The 15,000-nt window shown below is 46.2% G+C and overlaps 1 protein-coding gene across 1 annotated transcript in view; it reads right to left on the bottom strand.

Annotated features, from left to right (window-relative positions):
- Positions 1–15,000, bottom strand: part of LOC139421845 (DCC netrin 1 receptor) — a 729,366-nt gene that overhangs the window by 83,819 nt on the left and 630,547 nt on the right. The window contains exon 22 of the mRNA XM_071172971.1: positions 10,404–10,469. Coding sequence (XP_071029072.1) covers positions 10,404–10,469 — 66 coding nt within the window. The remainder of the gene's footprint in view (positions 1–10,403; positions 10,470–15,000) is intronic.

Raw genomic sequence — 15,000 nt, 5'->3', positions numbered from 1 at the left:
TAATTTATCCGAGCTAGTGATTGTATGAAAAAAAAAGTATAACAACATAACGTTATACCTTCTAGAACATCTATGAACATTTATGCCTTCTAGAACATCTGAGGACATTTATACCTTCTAGAACATCTGAGGACATTATACCTTCTAGAACATCTGAGGACATTTATACCTTCTAGAACATCTGAGGACATTTATACCTTCTAGAATATCTGAGAGCATTTATACCTTCTAGAACATCTGAGGACATTTATACCTTCTAGAACATCTGAGGACATTTATACCTTCTAGAACATCTATGAACATTTATACCTTCTAGAACATCTATGAACATTTATACCCTCTAGAACATCTATGAACATTTATACCTTCTAGAACATCTATGATAATTTATACCTTCTAGAACATCTGAGAACATTTATACCTTCTAGAACATCTGAGGACATTCTAAGAATGTTTAGTAGAGACAAAGAGAACACAGACAGACAAATAATATGACTCTCTGTCCCACAACACCTGACCAATCCCGGCTCTCAGCCCGTCACTCAGGGGTCACTATCATTCTCACACTGCTCGCTGTGGTCTCAGCCCGTCTCAGACGCAGCGTAAATGGGGTGACTATCCTTGACATCCAGCTGGCACACTTACTGCACACACCTACGGCACAGTTGGAAGTGGGGGGCTCTGTCACCAAAATGGCACCCTATTTGACAGTATACTGTATGTGCAGACTGGATGGTCTAAAGCAATAGGGTACCATTCTCACACTGCTCGCTGCTCGTGTCCCTGGAGAACAAAGATATTACACGGAGGTCTGTGCTCCGTCAGTGAACTCTGACCTCTACCACGCTGGAAGGCGACGGGCCGGATGGCTCGACCATCTGCTCCAATCAGAAGAACAGACAGAAGCCACACGACTACTTCCTAATTCATCCCAGCAGGCATTGTGGCGGGTCAGTGAGCACGCTGTCATTCCAGCGAGTCGCGACGGATCTAGGAGATGTTCTGCCAACACCCAGATTACAGCGTGTGTTGGTGGTAATGTGGTGGTGTAGTATAGTGGTGTGGTGTGGGGTGGTGGTGGTGTAGTATAGTGTTGTGGTGTAGTATAGTGGTGTGGTGTGGGGTGGTGGTGGTGTAGTATAGTGGTGTAGGGTGGTGGTGGTGTAGTATAGCGGTGTGGTGTAGTATAGTGGTGTGGGGTGGTGGTGGTGTAGTATAGTGGTGTGGTGTAGTATAGTGATGTAGTGTAGTATAGTGATGTGGTGTAGTATAGTGATGTAGTGTAGTATAGTGGTGTGGTGTAGTATAATGATGTGGTGTAGGGTGGTGGTGGTGTAGTATAGTGATGTGGTGTAGGGTGGTGGTGGTGTAGTATAGTGATGTGGTGTAGTATAGTGATGTAGTGTAGTACAGTGGTGTGGTGTAGTATAGTGGTGTGGTGGTGGTGTAGTATAGTGGTGTGGTGTAGTATAGTGGTGTGGTGTAGTATAGTGGGGTGGTGTAGTATAGTGGTGTGGTGTAGTATAGTGATGTAGTGTAGTATAGTGGTGTGGTGTAGTATAGTGGTGTGGTGTAGTATAGTGGTGTGGTGTAGGGTGGTGGTGGTGTAGTATAGTGGTGTGGTGTAGTATAGTGGTGTGGTGTAGTATAGTGGGGTGGTGTAGTATAGTGGTGTGGTGTAGTTTAGTGATGTAGTGTAGTATAGTGGTGTGGTGTAGTATAGTGGTGTGGGGTGGTGGTGGTGTAGTATAGTGGCGTGGTGTAGTATAGTGGTGTGGTGTAGTATAGTGGTGTGGTGTGGGGTGGTGGTGGTGTAGTATAGTGGTGTGGTGTAGTATAGTGGTGTGGTGTAGTATAGTGGTGTGGTGTGGGGTGGTGGTGGTGTAGTATAGTGGTGTGGTGTAGTATAGTGGTGTGGTGTAGTATAGTGGTGTGGTGTAGGGTGGTGGTGGTGTAGTATAGTGGTGTGGTGTAGTATAGTGGTGTAGTGTAGTATAGTGGTGTGGTGTAGAATAGTGGTGTGGTGTGGGGTGGTGGTGGTGTAGTATAGTGGTGTGGTGTGGGGTGGTGGTGGTGTAGTATAGTGATGTGGTGTAGTATAGTGATGTAGTGTAGTATAGTGGTGTGGTGTAGTATAGTGGTGTGGTGTAGTATAGTGGTGTGGTGTGGGGTGGTGGTGGTGTAGTATAGTGGTGTGGTGTAGTATAGTGGTGTGGTGTAGGGTGGTGGTGGTGTAGTATAGTGGTGTAGGGTGGTGGTGGTGTAGTATAGTGATGTAGTGTAGTATAGTGGTGTGTTGTAGTATAGTGGTGTGGTGTGGGGTGGTGGTGGTGTAGTATAGTGGTGTGGTGTGGGGTGGTGGTGGTGTAGTATAGTGGTGTGTTGTAGTATAGTGGCGTGGTGTAGTATAGTGGTGTGGTGTGGGGTGGTGGTGGTGTAGTATAGTGGTGTGGTGTAGTATAGTGGTGTGGTGTAGTATAGTGGTGTGGTGTAGTATAGTGGTGTGGTGTAGTATAGTGGTGTGGTGATGTATAGTGGTGTGGTGTAGTATAGTGGTGTGGTCTAGTATAGTGGTGTAGTGTAGTATAGTGGTGTGGTGTAGTATAGTGGTGTGGTGTAGTATAGTGGTGTGGTGTGGTGGTGGTGTGGTGTAGTATAGTGGTGTGGGGTGGTGGTGGTGTGGTGTAGTATAGTGGTGTGGCGTAGTATAGTGGTGTGGGGTGGTGGTGGTGTAGTATAGTGGCGTGGTGTAGTATAGTGGTGTGGTGTAGTATAGTGGTGTGGTGTAGGGTGGTGGTGGTGTAGTATATTGGTGTGGTGTAGTATAGTGGTGTGGTGTAGTATAGTGGTGTGGTGTAGGGTGGTGGTGGTGTAGTATAGTGGTGTGGTGTAGTATAGTGGTGTGGTGTAGTATAGTGGTGTGGTGTAGGGTGGTGGTGGTGTAGTATAGTGGTGTGGTGTAGTATAGTGGTGTAGGTTGGTGGTGGTGTAGTATAGTGATGTAGTGTAGTATAGTGGTGTGGTGTAGGGTGGTGGTGGTGTAGTATAGTGGTGTGGTGTAGTATAGTGGTGTAGGGTGGTGGTGGTGTAGTATAGTGATGTAGTGTAGTATAGTGGTGTGGTGTAGTATAGTGGTGTGGTGTGGGGTGGTGGTGGTGTAGTATAGTGGTGTGGTGTAGTATAGTGGTATGGCGTGGGGTGGTGGTGGTGTAGTATAGTGGTGTGGTGTAGTATAGTGGTGTGGTGTAGTATAGTGGTGTGGTGTAGTATAGTGGTGTGGTGTAGTATAGTGGTGTGGTGATGTATAGTGGTGTGGTGTAGTATAGCGGTGTGGTGTAGTATAGTGGTGTAGTGTAGTATAGTGGTGTGGTGTAGTATAGTGGTGTGGTGTAGTATAGTGGTGTGGGGTGGTGGTGGTGTGGTGTAGTATAGTGGTGTGGTGTAGTATAGTGGTGTGGTGTAGTATAGTGGTGTGGGGTGGTGGTGGTGTGGTGTAGTATAGTGGTGTGGTGTAGTATAGTGGTGTGGGGTGGTGGTGGTGTAGTATAGTGGCGTGGTGTAGTATAGTGGTGTGGTGTAGTATAGTGGCATGGTTTAGTATAGTGGTGTGGTGTAGTATAGTGGTGTGGTGTAGTATAGTGTTGTGATGTAGTATAGTGGTGTGGTGTAGTATAGTGGTGTGGTGTAGTATAGTGGTGTGGTGTAGTATAGTGGTGTGGTGTAGTATAGTGGCGTGGTGTAGTATAGTGGTGTGGTGTAGTATAGTGGTGTGGTGTAGGGTGGTGGTGGTGTAGTATATTGGTGTGGTGTAGTATAGTGGTGTGGGGTGGTGGTGGTGTAGTATAGTGGTGTGGTGTAGTATAGTGGTGTGGTGTAGTATAGTGGCGTGGTGTAGTATAGTGGTGTGGTGTAGTATAGTGGTGTGGTGTAGTATAGTGGTGTGGTGTAGTATAGTGGCGTGGTGTAGTATAGTGGTGTGGTGTAGTATAGTGGTGTGGTGTAGTATAGTGGTGTGGTGTAGTATAGTGGCGTGGTGTAGTATAGTGGTGTGGTGTAGGGTGGTGGTGGTGTAGTATATTGGTGTGGTGTAGTATAGTGGTGTGGTGTAGTATAATTATGTGGTGTTGTTTTGTGGTGTGGTGTAGGGTGGTGGTGGTGTAGTATATTGGTGTGGTGTAGTATAGTGGTGTGGTGTAGGGTGGTGGTGGTGTAGTATAGTGGTGTGGTGTAGGGTGGTGGTGGTGTAGTATAGTAGTGTGGTGTAGTATAGTGGTGTTGTGTAGGGTTATGGTATCTCGCTCCACCCTCCTCCCTCCCTCTCCTCATCCCCTCCAACCTCCTCCTTCCCTCTCTTCATCTCCCTCCACCCTCCTCCCATCCACTCATCATCTCTCTCTCTCCCTCTCCTCATCTCCCTCCACCCTCCTCCTCCTCATCTCCCTCCACCTTCCTCCACCCCTCTCTTAATCTCCCTCTCTTAATCACCCTCTCTTCATCTCCCTCTCTTCATCTCCCTCCTTCCCTCTCTTCATCTCCCTCCACCTTCCTCCCTCCCTCTCTTCATCTCCCTCCACCTTCCTCTCTCCCTCTCCTCATCTCCCTCCACCTTCCTCCCTCCCTCTCTTCATCTCCCTGCACCTTCCTCTCTCCCTCTCCTCATCTCCCTCCACCTTCCTCTCTCCCTCTCCTCATCTCCCTCCACCCTCCTCTCTCCCTCTCCTCATCTCCCTCCACCTTCCTCTCTCCCTCTCCTCATCTCCCTCCACCTTCCTCTCTCTCTCTCTTCATCTCCCTCCACCCTCCTCCCTCCCTCTCTTCATCTCCCTCCACCCTCCTCTCTCCCTCTCTTCATCTCCCTCCACCCTCCTCCCTCCCTCTCTTCATCTCCCTCCACCCTCCTCTCTCCCTTCCCTCATCTCCCTCCACCCTCCTCTCTCCCTCTCCTCATCTCCCTCCACCCTCCTCTCTCCCTCTCCTCATCTCCCTCCACCCTCCTCTCTCCCTCTCCTCATCTCCCTCTAGCCGTTCTCCTGCTAATAAACCTGCAGCCTGTGATTATCTGGTGCTCCTTAGTTAAGACACAGATTTCCCCACAGAGACATCTCCACAGATTGCAGTGTGTGTGTGTGTGTGTGTGTGTGTGTGTGTGTGTGTGTGTGTGTGTGTGTGTGTGTGTGTGTGTGTGTGTGTGTGTGTGTGTGTGTGTGTGTGTGTGTGTGTGTGTGTGTGTGTGTGCGTGCGTTTGTGTGCGTGTGTACAGAGTCTTCGTCTGGCAAGAAATTGAAGGGAAACGGCTCCCTACTGTAAAATCAACTAGTCTACAGTTCTCAGACCTGGAAACGGCTCCCTACTGTAAAATACGCAAATCTACAGTTCTCAGACCTGGAAACGGCTCCCTACTGTAAAATCAGCTAGTCTACAGTTCCCAGACCTGCTACAGACTTCCCATTAACCTATATTAACATCTGTTCCTAGACCTGCTATAGCCTTCCCATTAACCTATATTACCATCTGTTCCCAGACTTGCTATAGACTTCCCATTAAATCAAATCAAATTTTATTTGTCACATACACATGGTTAGCAGATGTTATTGGTCACATGGTTAGCAGATGTTATTGGTTACATACACATGGTTAGCAGATGTTAATGCGAGTGTAGCGAAATGCTTGTATTACCATCTTAACCTATATTACCATGTGTTCCCAGACCTGCTATAGCCTTCCAATATTATTAACTGTTCCCAGACCTGCTATAGCCTTCCAATATTACCATCTGTTCCCAGACCTGTCATGGTCTCTCTCTGTAGACCTGTCATGGTCACTCTCTGTAGACCTGTCATAGTCTCTCTCTGTAGACCTGTCATAGTCTCTCTCTGTAGACCTGTCATAGTCTCTCTCTGTAGACCTGTCATGGTCTCTCTCTGTAGACCTGTCATAGTCTCTCTCTGTAGACCTGTCATGGTCTCTCTCTGTAGACCTGTCATAGTCTCTCTCTGTAGACCTGTCATGGTCTCTCTCTGTAGACCTGTCATGGTCTCTCTCTATTGACCTGTCATGGTCTCTCTCTGTAGACCTGTCATAGTCTCTCTCTGTAGACCTGTCATGGTCTCTCTCTGTAGACCTGTCATAGTCTCTCTCTGTAGACCTGTCATGGTCTCTCTCTGTAGACCTGTCATGGTCTCTCTCTATTGACCTGTCATAGTCTCTCTCTGTAGACCTGTCATGGTCTCTCTCTGTAGACCTGTCATAGTCTCTCTCTATAGACCTGTCATAGTCTCTCTCTATTGACCTGTCATGGTCTCTCTCTCTGTAGACCTGTCATGGTCTCTCTCTGTAGACCTGTCATAGTCTCTCTCTGTAGACCTGTCATGGTCTCTCTCTGTAGACCTGTCATAGTCTCTATCTGTAGACCTGTCATGGTCTCTCTCTGTAGACCTGTCATAGTCTCTCTCTGTAGACCTGTCATGGTCTCTCTCTATTGACCTGTCATAGTCTCTCTCTGTAGACCTGTCATGGTCTCTCTCTCTGTAGACCTGTCATAGTCTCTCTCTATAGACCTGTCATAGTCTCTCTCTATTGACCTGTCATGGTCTCTCTCTGTAGACCTGTCATGGTCTCTCTCTGTAGACCTGTCATAGTCTCTCTCTGTAGACCTGTCATGGTCTCTCTCTCTGTAGACCTGTCATAGTCTCTCTCTGTAGACCTGTCATGGTCTCTCTCTGTAGACCTGTCATGGTCTCTCTCTCTGTAGACCTGTCATGGTCTCTCTCTCTGTAGACCTGTCATGGTCTCTCTCTGTAGACTAGACCTGTCATGGTCTCTCTCTATAGACCTGTCATAGTCTCTCTCTGTAGACTAGACCTGTCATGGTCTCTCTCTATAGACTAGACCTGTCATGGTCTCTCTCTGTAGACCTGTCATTGTCTCTCTCTGTAGACCTGTCATGGTCTCTCTCTATAGACAAGACCTGTCATGGTCTCTCTCTGTAGACCTGTCATGGTCTCTCTCTATAGACTAGACCTGTCATGGTCTCTCTCTATAGACTAGACCTGTCATGGTCTCTCTCTATAGACTAGACCTGTCATGGTCTCTCTCTATAGACTAGACCTGTCATGGTCTCTCTCTATAGACTAGACCTGTTATGGTCTCTCTCTGTAGACCTGTCATAGTCTCTCTCTGTAGACCTGTCATGGTCTCTCTCTATAGACTAGACCTGTCATGGTCTCTCTCTATAGACCTGTTATGGTCTCTCTCTATAGACTAGACCTGTCATGGTCTCTCTCTATAGACTAGACCTGTTATGGTCTCTCTCTGTAGACTTGTCATTGTCTCTCTCTGTAGACCTGTCATGGTCTCTCTCTATAGACTAGACCTGTCATGGTCTCTCTCTATAGACCTGTCATGGTCTCTCTCTATAGACTAGACCTGTCATGGTCTCTCTCTATAGACTAGACCTGTCATGGTCTCTCTCTATAGACTAGACCTGTTATGGTCTCTCTCTGTAGACCTGTCATTGTCTCTCTCTGTAGACCTGTCATGGTCTCTCTCTATAGACTAGACCTGTCATGGTCTCTCTCTATAGACCTGTTATGGTCTCTCTCTATAGACTAGACCTGTTATGGTCTCTCTCTATAGACTAGACCTGTCATGGTCTCTCTCTATAGACTAGACCTGTTATGGTCTCTCTCTATAGACTAGACCTGTTATGGTCTCTCTCTGTAGACCTGTCATGGTCTCTCTCTATAGACTAGACCTGTCATGGTCTCTCTCTATAGACTAGACCTGTTATGGTCTCTCTCTGTAGACCTGTCATGGTCTCTCTCTATAGACTAGACCTGTCATGGTCTCTCTCTATAGACTAGACCTGTTATGGTCTCTCTCTGTAGACTAGACCTGTCATGGTCTCTCTCTATATACTAGACCTGTCATGGTCTCTCTCTGTAGACCTGTCATTGTCTCTCTCTGTAGACCTGTCATGGTCTCTCTCTATAGACAAGACCTGTCATGGTCTCTCTCTGTAGACCTGTCATGGTCTCTCTCTATAGACTAGACCTGTCATGGTCTCTCTCTATAGACTAGACCTGTCATGGTCTCTCTCTATAGACTAGACCTGTCATGGTCTCTCTCTATAGACTAGACCTGTCATGGTCTCTCTCTATAGACTAGACCTGTTATGGTCTCTCTCTGTAGACCTGTCATTGTCTCTCTCTGTAGACCTGTCATGGTCTCTCTCTATAGACTAGACCTGTCATGGTCTCTCTCTATAGACCTGTTATGGTCTCTCTCTATAGACTAGACATGTCATGGTCTCTCTCTATAGACTAGACCTGTTATGGTCTCTCTCTGTAGACCTGTCATTGTCTCTCTCTGTAGACCTGTCATGGTCTCTCTCTATAGACTAGACCTGTCATGGTCTCTCTCTATAGACCTGTCATGGTCTCTCTCTATAGACTAGACCTGTCATGGTCTCTCTCTATAGACTAGACCTGTCATGGTCTCTCTCTATAGACTAGACCTGTTATGGTCTCTCTCTGTAGACCTGTCATTGTCTCTCTCTGTAGACCTGTCATGGTCTCTCTCTATAGACTAGACCTGTCATGGTCTCTCTCTATAGACCTGTTATGGTCTCTCTCTGTAGACTAGACCTGTTATGGTCTCTCTCTATAGACTAGACCTGTCATGGTCTCTCTCTGTAGACCTGTTATGGTCTCTCTCTGTAGACTAGACCTGTCATGGTCTCTCTCTATAGACTAGACCTGTTATGGTCTCTCTCTATAGACTAGACCTGTCATGGTCTCTCTCTATAGACTAGACCTGTTATGGTCTCTCTCTGTAGACCTGTCATTGTCTCTCTCTGTAGACCTGTCATGGTCTCTCTCTATAGACTAGACCTGTCATGGTCTCTCTCTATAGACCTGTCATGGTCTCTCTCTATAGACTAGACCTGTCATGGTCTCTCTCTATAGACTAGACCTGTCATGGTCTCTCTCTATAGACTAGACCTGTTATGGTCTCTCTCTGTAGACCTGTCATTGTCTCTCTCTGTAGACCTGTCATGGTCTCTCTCTATAGACTAGACCTGTCATGGTCTCTCTCTATAGACCTGTTATGGTCTCTCTCTATAGACTAGACCTGTCATGGTCTCTCTCTGTAGACCTGTTATGGTCTCTCTCTGTAGACTAGACCTGTCATGGTCTCTCTCTATAGACTAGACCTGTCATGGTCTCTCTCTATAGACTAGACCTGTTATGGTCTCTCTCTGTAGACCTGTCATTGTCTCTCTCTGTAGACCTGTCATGGTCTCTCTCTATAGACTAGACCTGTTATGGTCTCTCTCTGTAGACTAGACCTGTTATGGTCTCTCTCTATAGACTAGACCTGTTATGGTCTCTCTCTATAGACTAGACCTGTTATGGTCTCTCTCTATAGACTAGACCTGTTATGGTCTCTCTCTGTAGACTAGACCTGTTATGGTCTCTCTCTGTAGACCTGTTATGGTCTCTCTCTATAGACTAGACCTATCATGGTCTCTCTCTATAGACTAGACCTGTTATGGTCTCTCTCTATAGACTAGACCTGTTATGGTCTCTCTCTGTAGACCTGTCATGGTCTCTCTCTATAGACTAGACCTGTCATGGTCTCTCTCTATAGACTAGACCTGTTATGGTCTCTCTCTATAGACTAGACCTGTTATGGTCTCTCTCTGTAGACCTGCCATAGTCTCTCTCTGTAGACCTGTCATGGTCTCTCTCTGTAGACCTGTCATGGTCTCTCTCTATAGACTAGACCTGTCATGGTCTCTCTCTATAGACTAGACCTGTTATGGTCTCTCTCTGTAGACCTGTCATACTCACAGTACGGAATAAATCCTGCTGCAACTTCCAGACCATGTGTGTGTGTCTGTGTGTATGTGTGTGTGTGTGTGTGTGTGTGTGTGTGTGTGTGTGTGTGTGTGTGTGTGTGTGTGTGTGTGTGTGTGTGTGTGTGTGTGTGTGTGTGTGTGAGAGAGAGAGTGTAACACAGAGCCAGTCAACAGTCAGACCTAGTCTGACTCCCTACAGACTTTTACACCTATTCCTCAGTTAACCACAGCTAACCCCGGACATGAACAGCCAGGCCTGGGTTCAAACACTATTTCAAATCTTCAAAATGACTTTACTCTGGGATTGATTGAGCTTGCCTGTTGCAATTGAACCAATGTGAGTAAAAGTACCAACCCCGACCTAAAGCAAAACAGTGACAACATTTGAAAGATGTCAACCCCAGGTCTGGTAGAGATAACTCTGGGCATGTCACATGGCCGTAACCCCCCCCCCCCCCCCCCCCTCCCCCCCCCCCGCTACAATAGGGAGCAATTAAGGCTGTTCGGCAGCAATGCATTGTGGGTCGTCGAGGGTGCTTACCGTTCAGACTGCTCCTATCAATCAGGTTGTTGTCAGAGGGCCAGTAGCTTCCGTCTCCATGGCGACCTGTAGAACAGAGAAAAGGGAGAATGGAGAAGAATGCCGTTACATTTACAGTGTTCAAACTAATCTAAGGAAGAGTTAGGTATTTTATTAAGAACGCAGTAATTCACATTTCACGTTGTATCTTGAGTCTGAATGGAGATCCTGGGATCTGACAGTACTGTGCGGAGCAGCAGGCTGTACTGTAGTCAGTCTATCTCAGGATACAGTCCTAAGCACCAACCAATCATAGGCAATTGGAAACCATGCGTTTGAGAGGAGAAGAGTAGAATTTTGTGCTTGCCTTGAATGCCTTCCCCCCCCCCCCCCCCCCCCCCCCCAGCACCAAAACACACAGGCAGCTTGCGAAAGCCATGGAGAATGACTGAGCCTCTTAGGTGAAGAGCCTCTGGCTGCTACTCCAAACTCTCTGTCTGTCTCTATGTTTCTCTGTCTGTCTGTCTGTCTGTCTGTATGTCTGCCTGTCTGTCTCTGTCTGTCTCTATGTTTCTCTGTCTGTCTGTCTGTCTCTATGTTTCTCTGTCTGTCTGTCTCTATGTTTCTCTGTCTGTCTGTCTGTCTGTTTCTCTGTCTGTTTCTCTGTCTGTTTCTCTGTCTGTCTGTCTGTCTGTCTGTCTGTCTGTCACTGTCTCTCTGGCAGAAATTCTACAAAGGGCTCCCCAGTGACTTCTCAATATCCAATTATTATCTAGCAAAAAAAGATATCCCCCCCAAATGTACTATTGTAGTGGTCTGTAGTGGACTGTAGTGGAATGTAGTGGTCTGTAGTGGTCTGTAGTGGACTGTAGTGGTCTGTAGTGATATGTAGTGGTATGTAATGGCCTGTAGTGGTCTGTAGTGATCTGTAATAGTGGACTGTAGTGGACTATAATAGACTGTAGTGGACTGTAGTGGACTGTAGTGGTCCGTAGTGGTCTGTAGTAGTCTGTAGTGGTCTGTAATGGTCTGTAGTGGTCTGTAGTGGACTGTAGTGGTCTGTAGTGGTCTGTAATGGACTGTAGTAGACTGTAATGGTCTGTAATGGACTGTAGTGGACTGTAGTGGTCTGTAGTGGACTGTAGCGGTCTGTAGTGGTCTGTAAATGGACTGTAGTGGACTGTAATGGTCTGTAGTGGTCTGTAGTGGTCTGTAGTGGTCTGTAATGGACTGTAGTAGACTGTAATGGTCTGTAATGGACTGTAGTGGACTGTAGTGGACTGTAGTGGTCTGTAGTGGTCTGTAGTGGTCTGTAGTGGTCTGTAGTGGACTGTAGTGGTCTGTAGTGGACTGCAGTGGACTGTAGTGGACTGTAGTGGTCTGTAGTGGACTGCAGTGGACTGTAGTGGTCTGTAGTGGTCTGTAGTGGACTGCAGTGGACTGTAGTGGACTGTAGTGGTCTGTAGTGGACTGCAGTGGTCTGTAGTGGTCTGTAATGGAATGTAATAGACTGTAGTGGACTGTAATGGACTGTAGTGGTCTGCAGTGGACTGTAGTGGTATGTAGTGGTCTGTAGTGGACTGTAATGGACTGTAGTGGACTTTAGTGGTCTGTAGTGGACTGTAATGGACTGTAGTGGTCTGCAGTGGACTGTAGTGGACTGTAGTGGTCTGTAGTGGTCTGTAGTGGACTGTAATGGACTGTAGTGGTCTGCAGTGGACTGTAGTGGACTGTAGTGGTCTGTAGTGGTCTGTAGTGGACTATAATGGACTGTAGTGATCTGTAGTAAACTGTAATGGACTGTAGTGGACTGTAGTGGTCTGTAGTGGACTGTATTGGTCTGTAGTGGACTGTAGTGGTCTGTAGTGGACTGCAGTGGACTGTAGTGGACTGTAGTGGTCTGTAGTGGACTGTAATGGACTGTAGTGGTCTGCAGTGGACTGTAGTGGTCTGTAGTAAACTGTAATGTACTGTAGTGGACTGTAGTGGTCTGTAGTGGACTGTAGTGGTCTGTAGTGGACTGTAGTGGTCTGTAGTGGTCTGTAGTGGACTGTAGCAGTCTGTAGTGGACAATAGTGTACCTTAGTGGACAATAGTGTACTGTAGTGGACTGTAGTGGTCTATAGTGGACTGTTGTAGTGTATTGAAGTGGTACGTAATTGATCTGCAGTGGTCTGTAATTGGTATGCAGTGGACTGTAGTGGTCTGTAGTGTTCTGTAGTGGACTATTGAAGTGGTACGTGATCTGCAGTGGTCTGTAATTGGTATGTAGTGGACTATTGTAGTGTATTGAAGTTATCTGTTATTGGTCTGCAGTGGTCTGTACTTGTTCTGTAGTGGTTTGTAGTGGTATGTAGTGGACTGTGGTGGTCTGTAATTGGTCTGTAGTGGTCTGTAGTGGACCACTGTAGTGCATTGAAGTGGTCTGTAGTGGTCTGTAGTGGACCATTGTAGTGTATTGAAGTGGTCTGTAGTGGTCTGTAATTGGTCTGTAGTTGTCTGTAATTGGTCTGTAATTGGTCTGTAGAGGTCTAAAGTGTACTATTGTAGTTGCCTGTAGTGGTCTGTAATTGGTCTGTGGTGGTCTGTAGTGGTCTGTAAGGTACTATTATAGTGTATTGTAGTGGTCTGTAGTGGTCTGTAGTGGTCTGTAGAGTAGGTAGGCAGAAGAAAAATAACAGGTTTTCTTCACATGCCTGCTGGCTGTGTATATCATAGAGACAGCAAAAGGCCGCCAGGGGGCCACATTGACTCCTCCAGAGATGCTGTGCTTCAGGGACAGGTCTTACAGGTGAGTCTCCAATGCCACCCTGTTCTCTACGTAGTGCTCTATGTTTCACCAGAGTTCTGGTGGAAATAAGTGCCCTATGCAGGGAATAGGGTGCCATTTGGTAGGCTGTTTATGACTTGGGGGGGGGGGGGGGGGGATTGCTCTCTTGTTTGAGACCTGCAGTGTTTCATTATCTATTTATTTTTGTAAATGTTATAGCAGAGGAAGACAATGAACAGAGAGTTTCATACACCACATGGCTGGGATACAACGGAGTTTTGAACAACAATGACATATTCAGGCTGTAATTGTGCCGCCTCTCATCAAAACAGATTTCATATCCAGCACTGAAACAAACAGATCTCTTTTCAATGATGACTGATGAATCAAATTCATGATCAGTGATTTGATTGTTACAATTGTTGGAAAAGACCAATGACTCCTAATGCAAAACCGACCATTAAAAGACTAGAGGAAGAGACTTTGCCTTGACCAACAGACTGTACATGGAACAGGGACTCAAAACACATTCTAGAACAGGGACTAGAAGATATTCCAGAACAGGGACTAGAAGACATTCCAGAACAAGGACTAGAAGATATTCTAGAACAGGGACTAGAAGATATTCTAGAACAGGGACTAGAAGACATCGAAGAACAGGGACTAGAAGTTATTCTAGAACAGGGACTAGAAGACATTCTAGAACAGGGACTAGAATATATTCTAGAACAGGGACTAGGACAGGGAGTAGACATTCCAGAACAGGGACTAGAAGACATTCTAGAACAGGGACTAGGAGACATTCTAGAACAGGGACTAAAACACATTCTAGAACAGGGACTAGAAGATATTCTAGAACAGGCACTAGAAGACATTCTAGAACAGGGACTAGAAGACATCCTTGGACAGGGACTAGAAGATATTCTAGAACAGGGACTAAAACACATTCTAGAACAGGGACTAGAATATATTCTAGAACAGGGATGAGAACAGGGACTAGAAGATATTCTAGAACAGGGACTAGAAGACATTCTAGAACAGGGAATAGAAGACATTCTAGAACAGGGACAAGAAGATATTCTAGAACAGGGATGAGAACAGGGACTAGAAGACATCATAGAACACGGACTAGAAGGTGTTCTAGAACAGGGACTAGAAGATATTCTTGAACAGGGACTAGAAGAAATTCTAGATCAGGGACTAAAACACATTCTAGAACAGGGACTAAAACACATACTAGAACAGGGACTAGAAGACATCCTAGAACATGGACTAGATATTCCAGAACAGGGACTAAAACACAGTCTAGAGCAGAGACTAGAGCACATTCTAGAACAGGGACATGAACACATGCTAGAACCGGGACTAGAAGACATTGTAGAACAGGGACTAGACATTCCAGAACAGCAACTAGAAGACATTGTAGAACAGGGACTAGACATTCCAGAACAGCGACTAGAAGATATTGTAGAACAGGGACTAGACATTCCAGAACAGGGACTACAAGACATTGTAGAACAGGGAGAATAAAACATTCTGGAACAGGGACTAGAACAGGGACTAGAATACATTGCAGGAACAGGGAATAGACATTCCAGAACAGGGACTAGAATACGCTGTAGAACAGGGACTAGACATTCCAGAACAGGGACTAGAAGACATTGTAGAACAGGGACTAGAAGATATTCTAGAACAGGGACTAGAATACATTATACAACAGGGACTAGACATTACAGAACAGGGTCTAGAAGACATTGTAGAACAGGGACTGGAAGACATTCTAGAAGAGGGACTAAAACACATTCCAGAACAGGGACTAGAAGACATCCTAGAACAGGGACTGGAAGA

This window comes from Oncorhynchus clarkii, chromosome 12 (genome assembly GCF_045791955.1).
Source record: "Oncorhynchus clarkii lewisi isolate Uvic-CL-2024 chromosome 12, UVic_Ocla_1.0, whole genome shotgun sequence".
Taxonomy (NCBI): Eukaryota; Metazoa; Chordata; class Actinopteri; order Salmoniformes; family Salmonidae; genus Oncorhynchus; species Oncorhynchus clarkii.
This window is presented reverse-complemented; position numbering and strand designations above follow the sequence as displayed.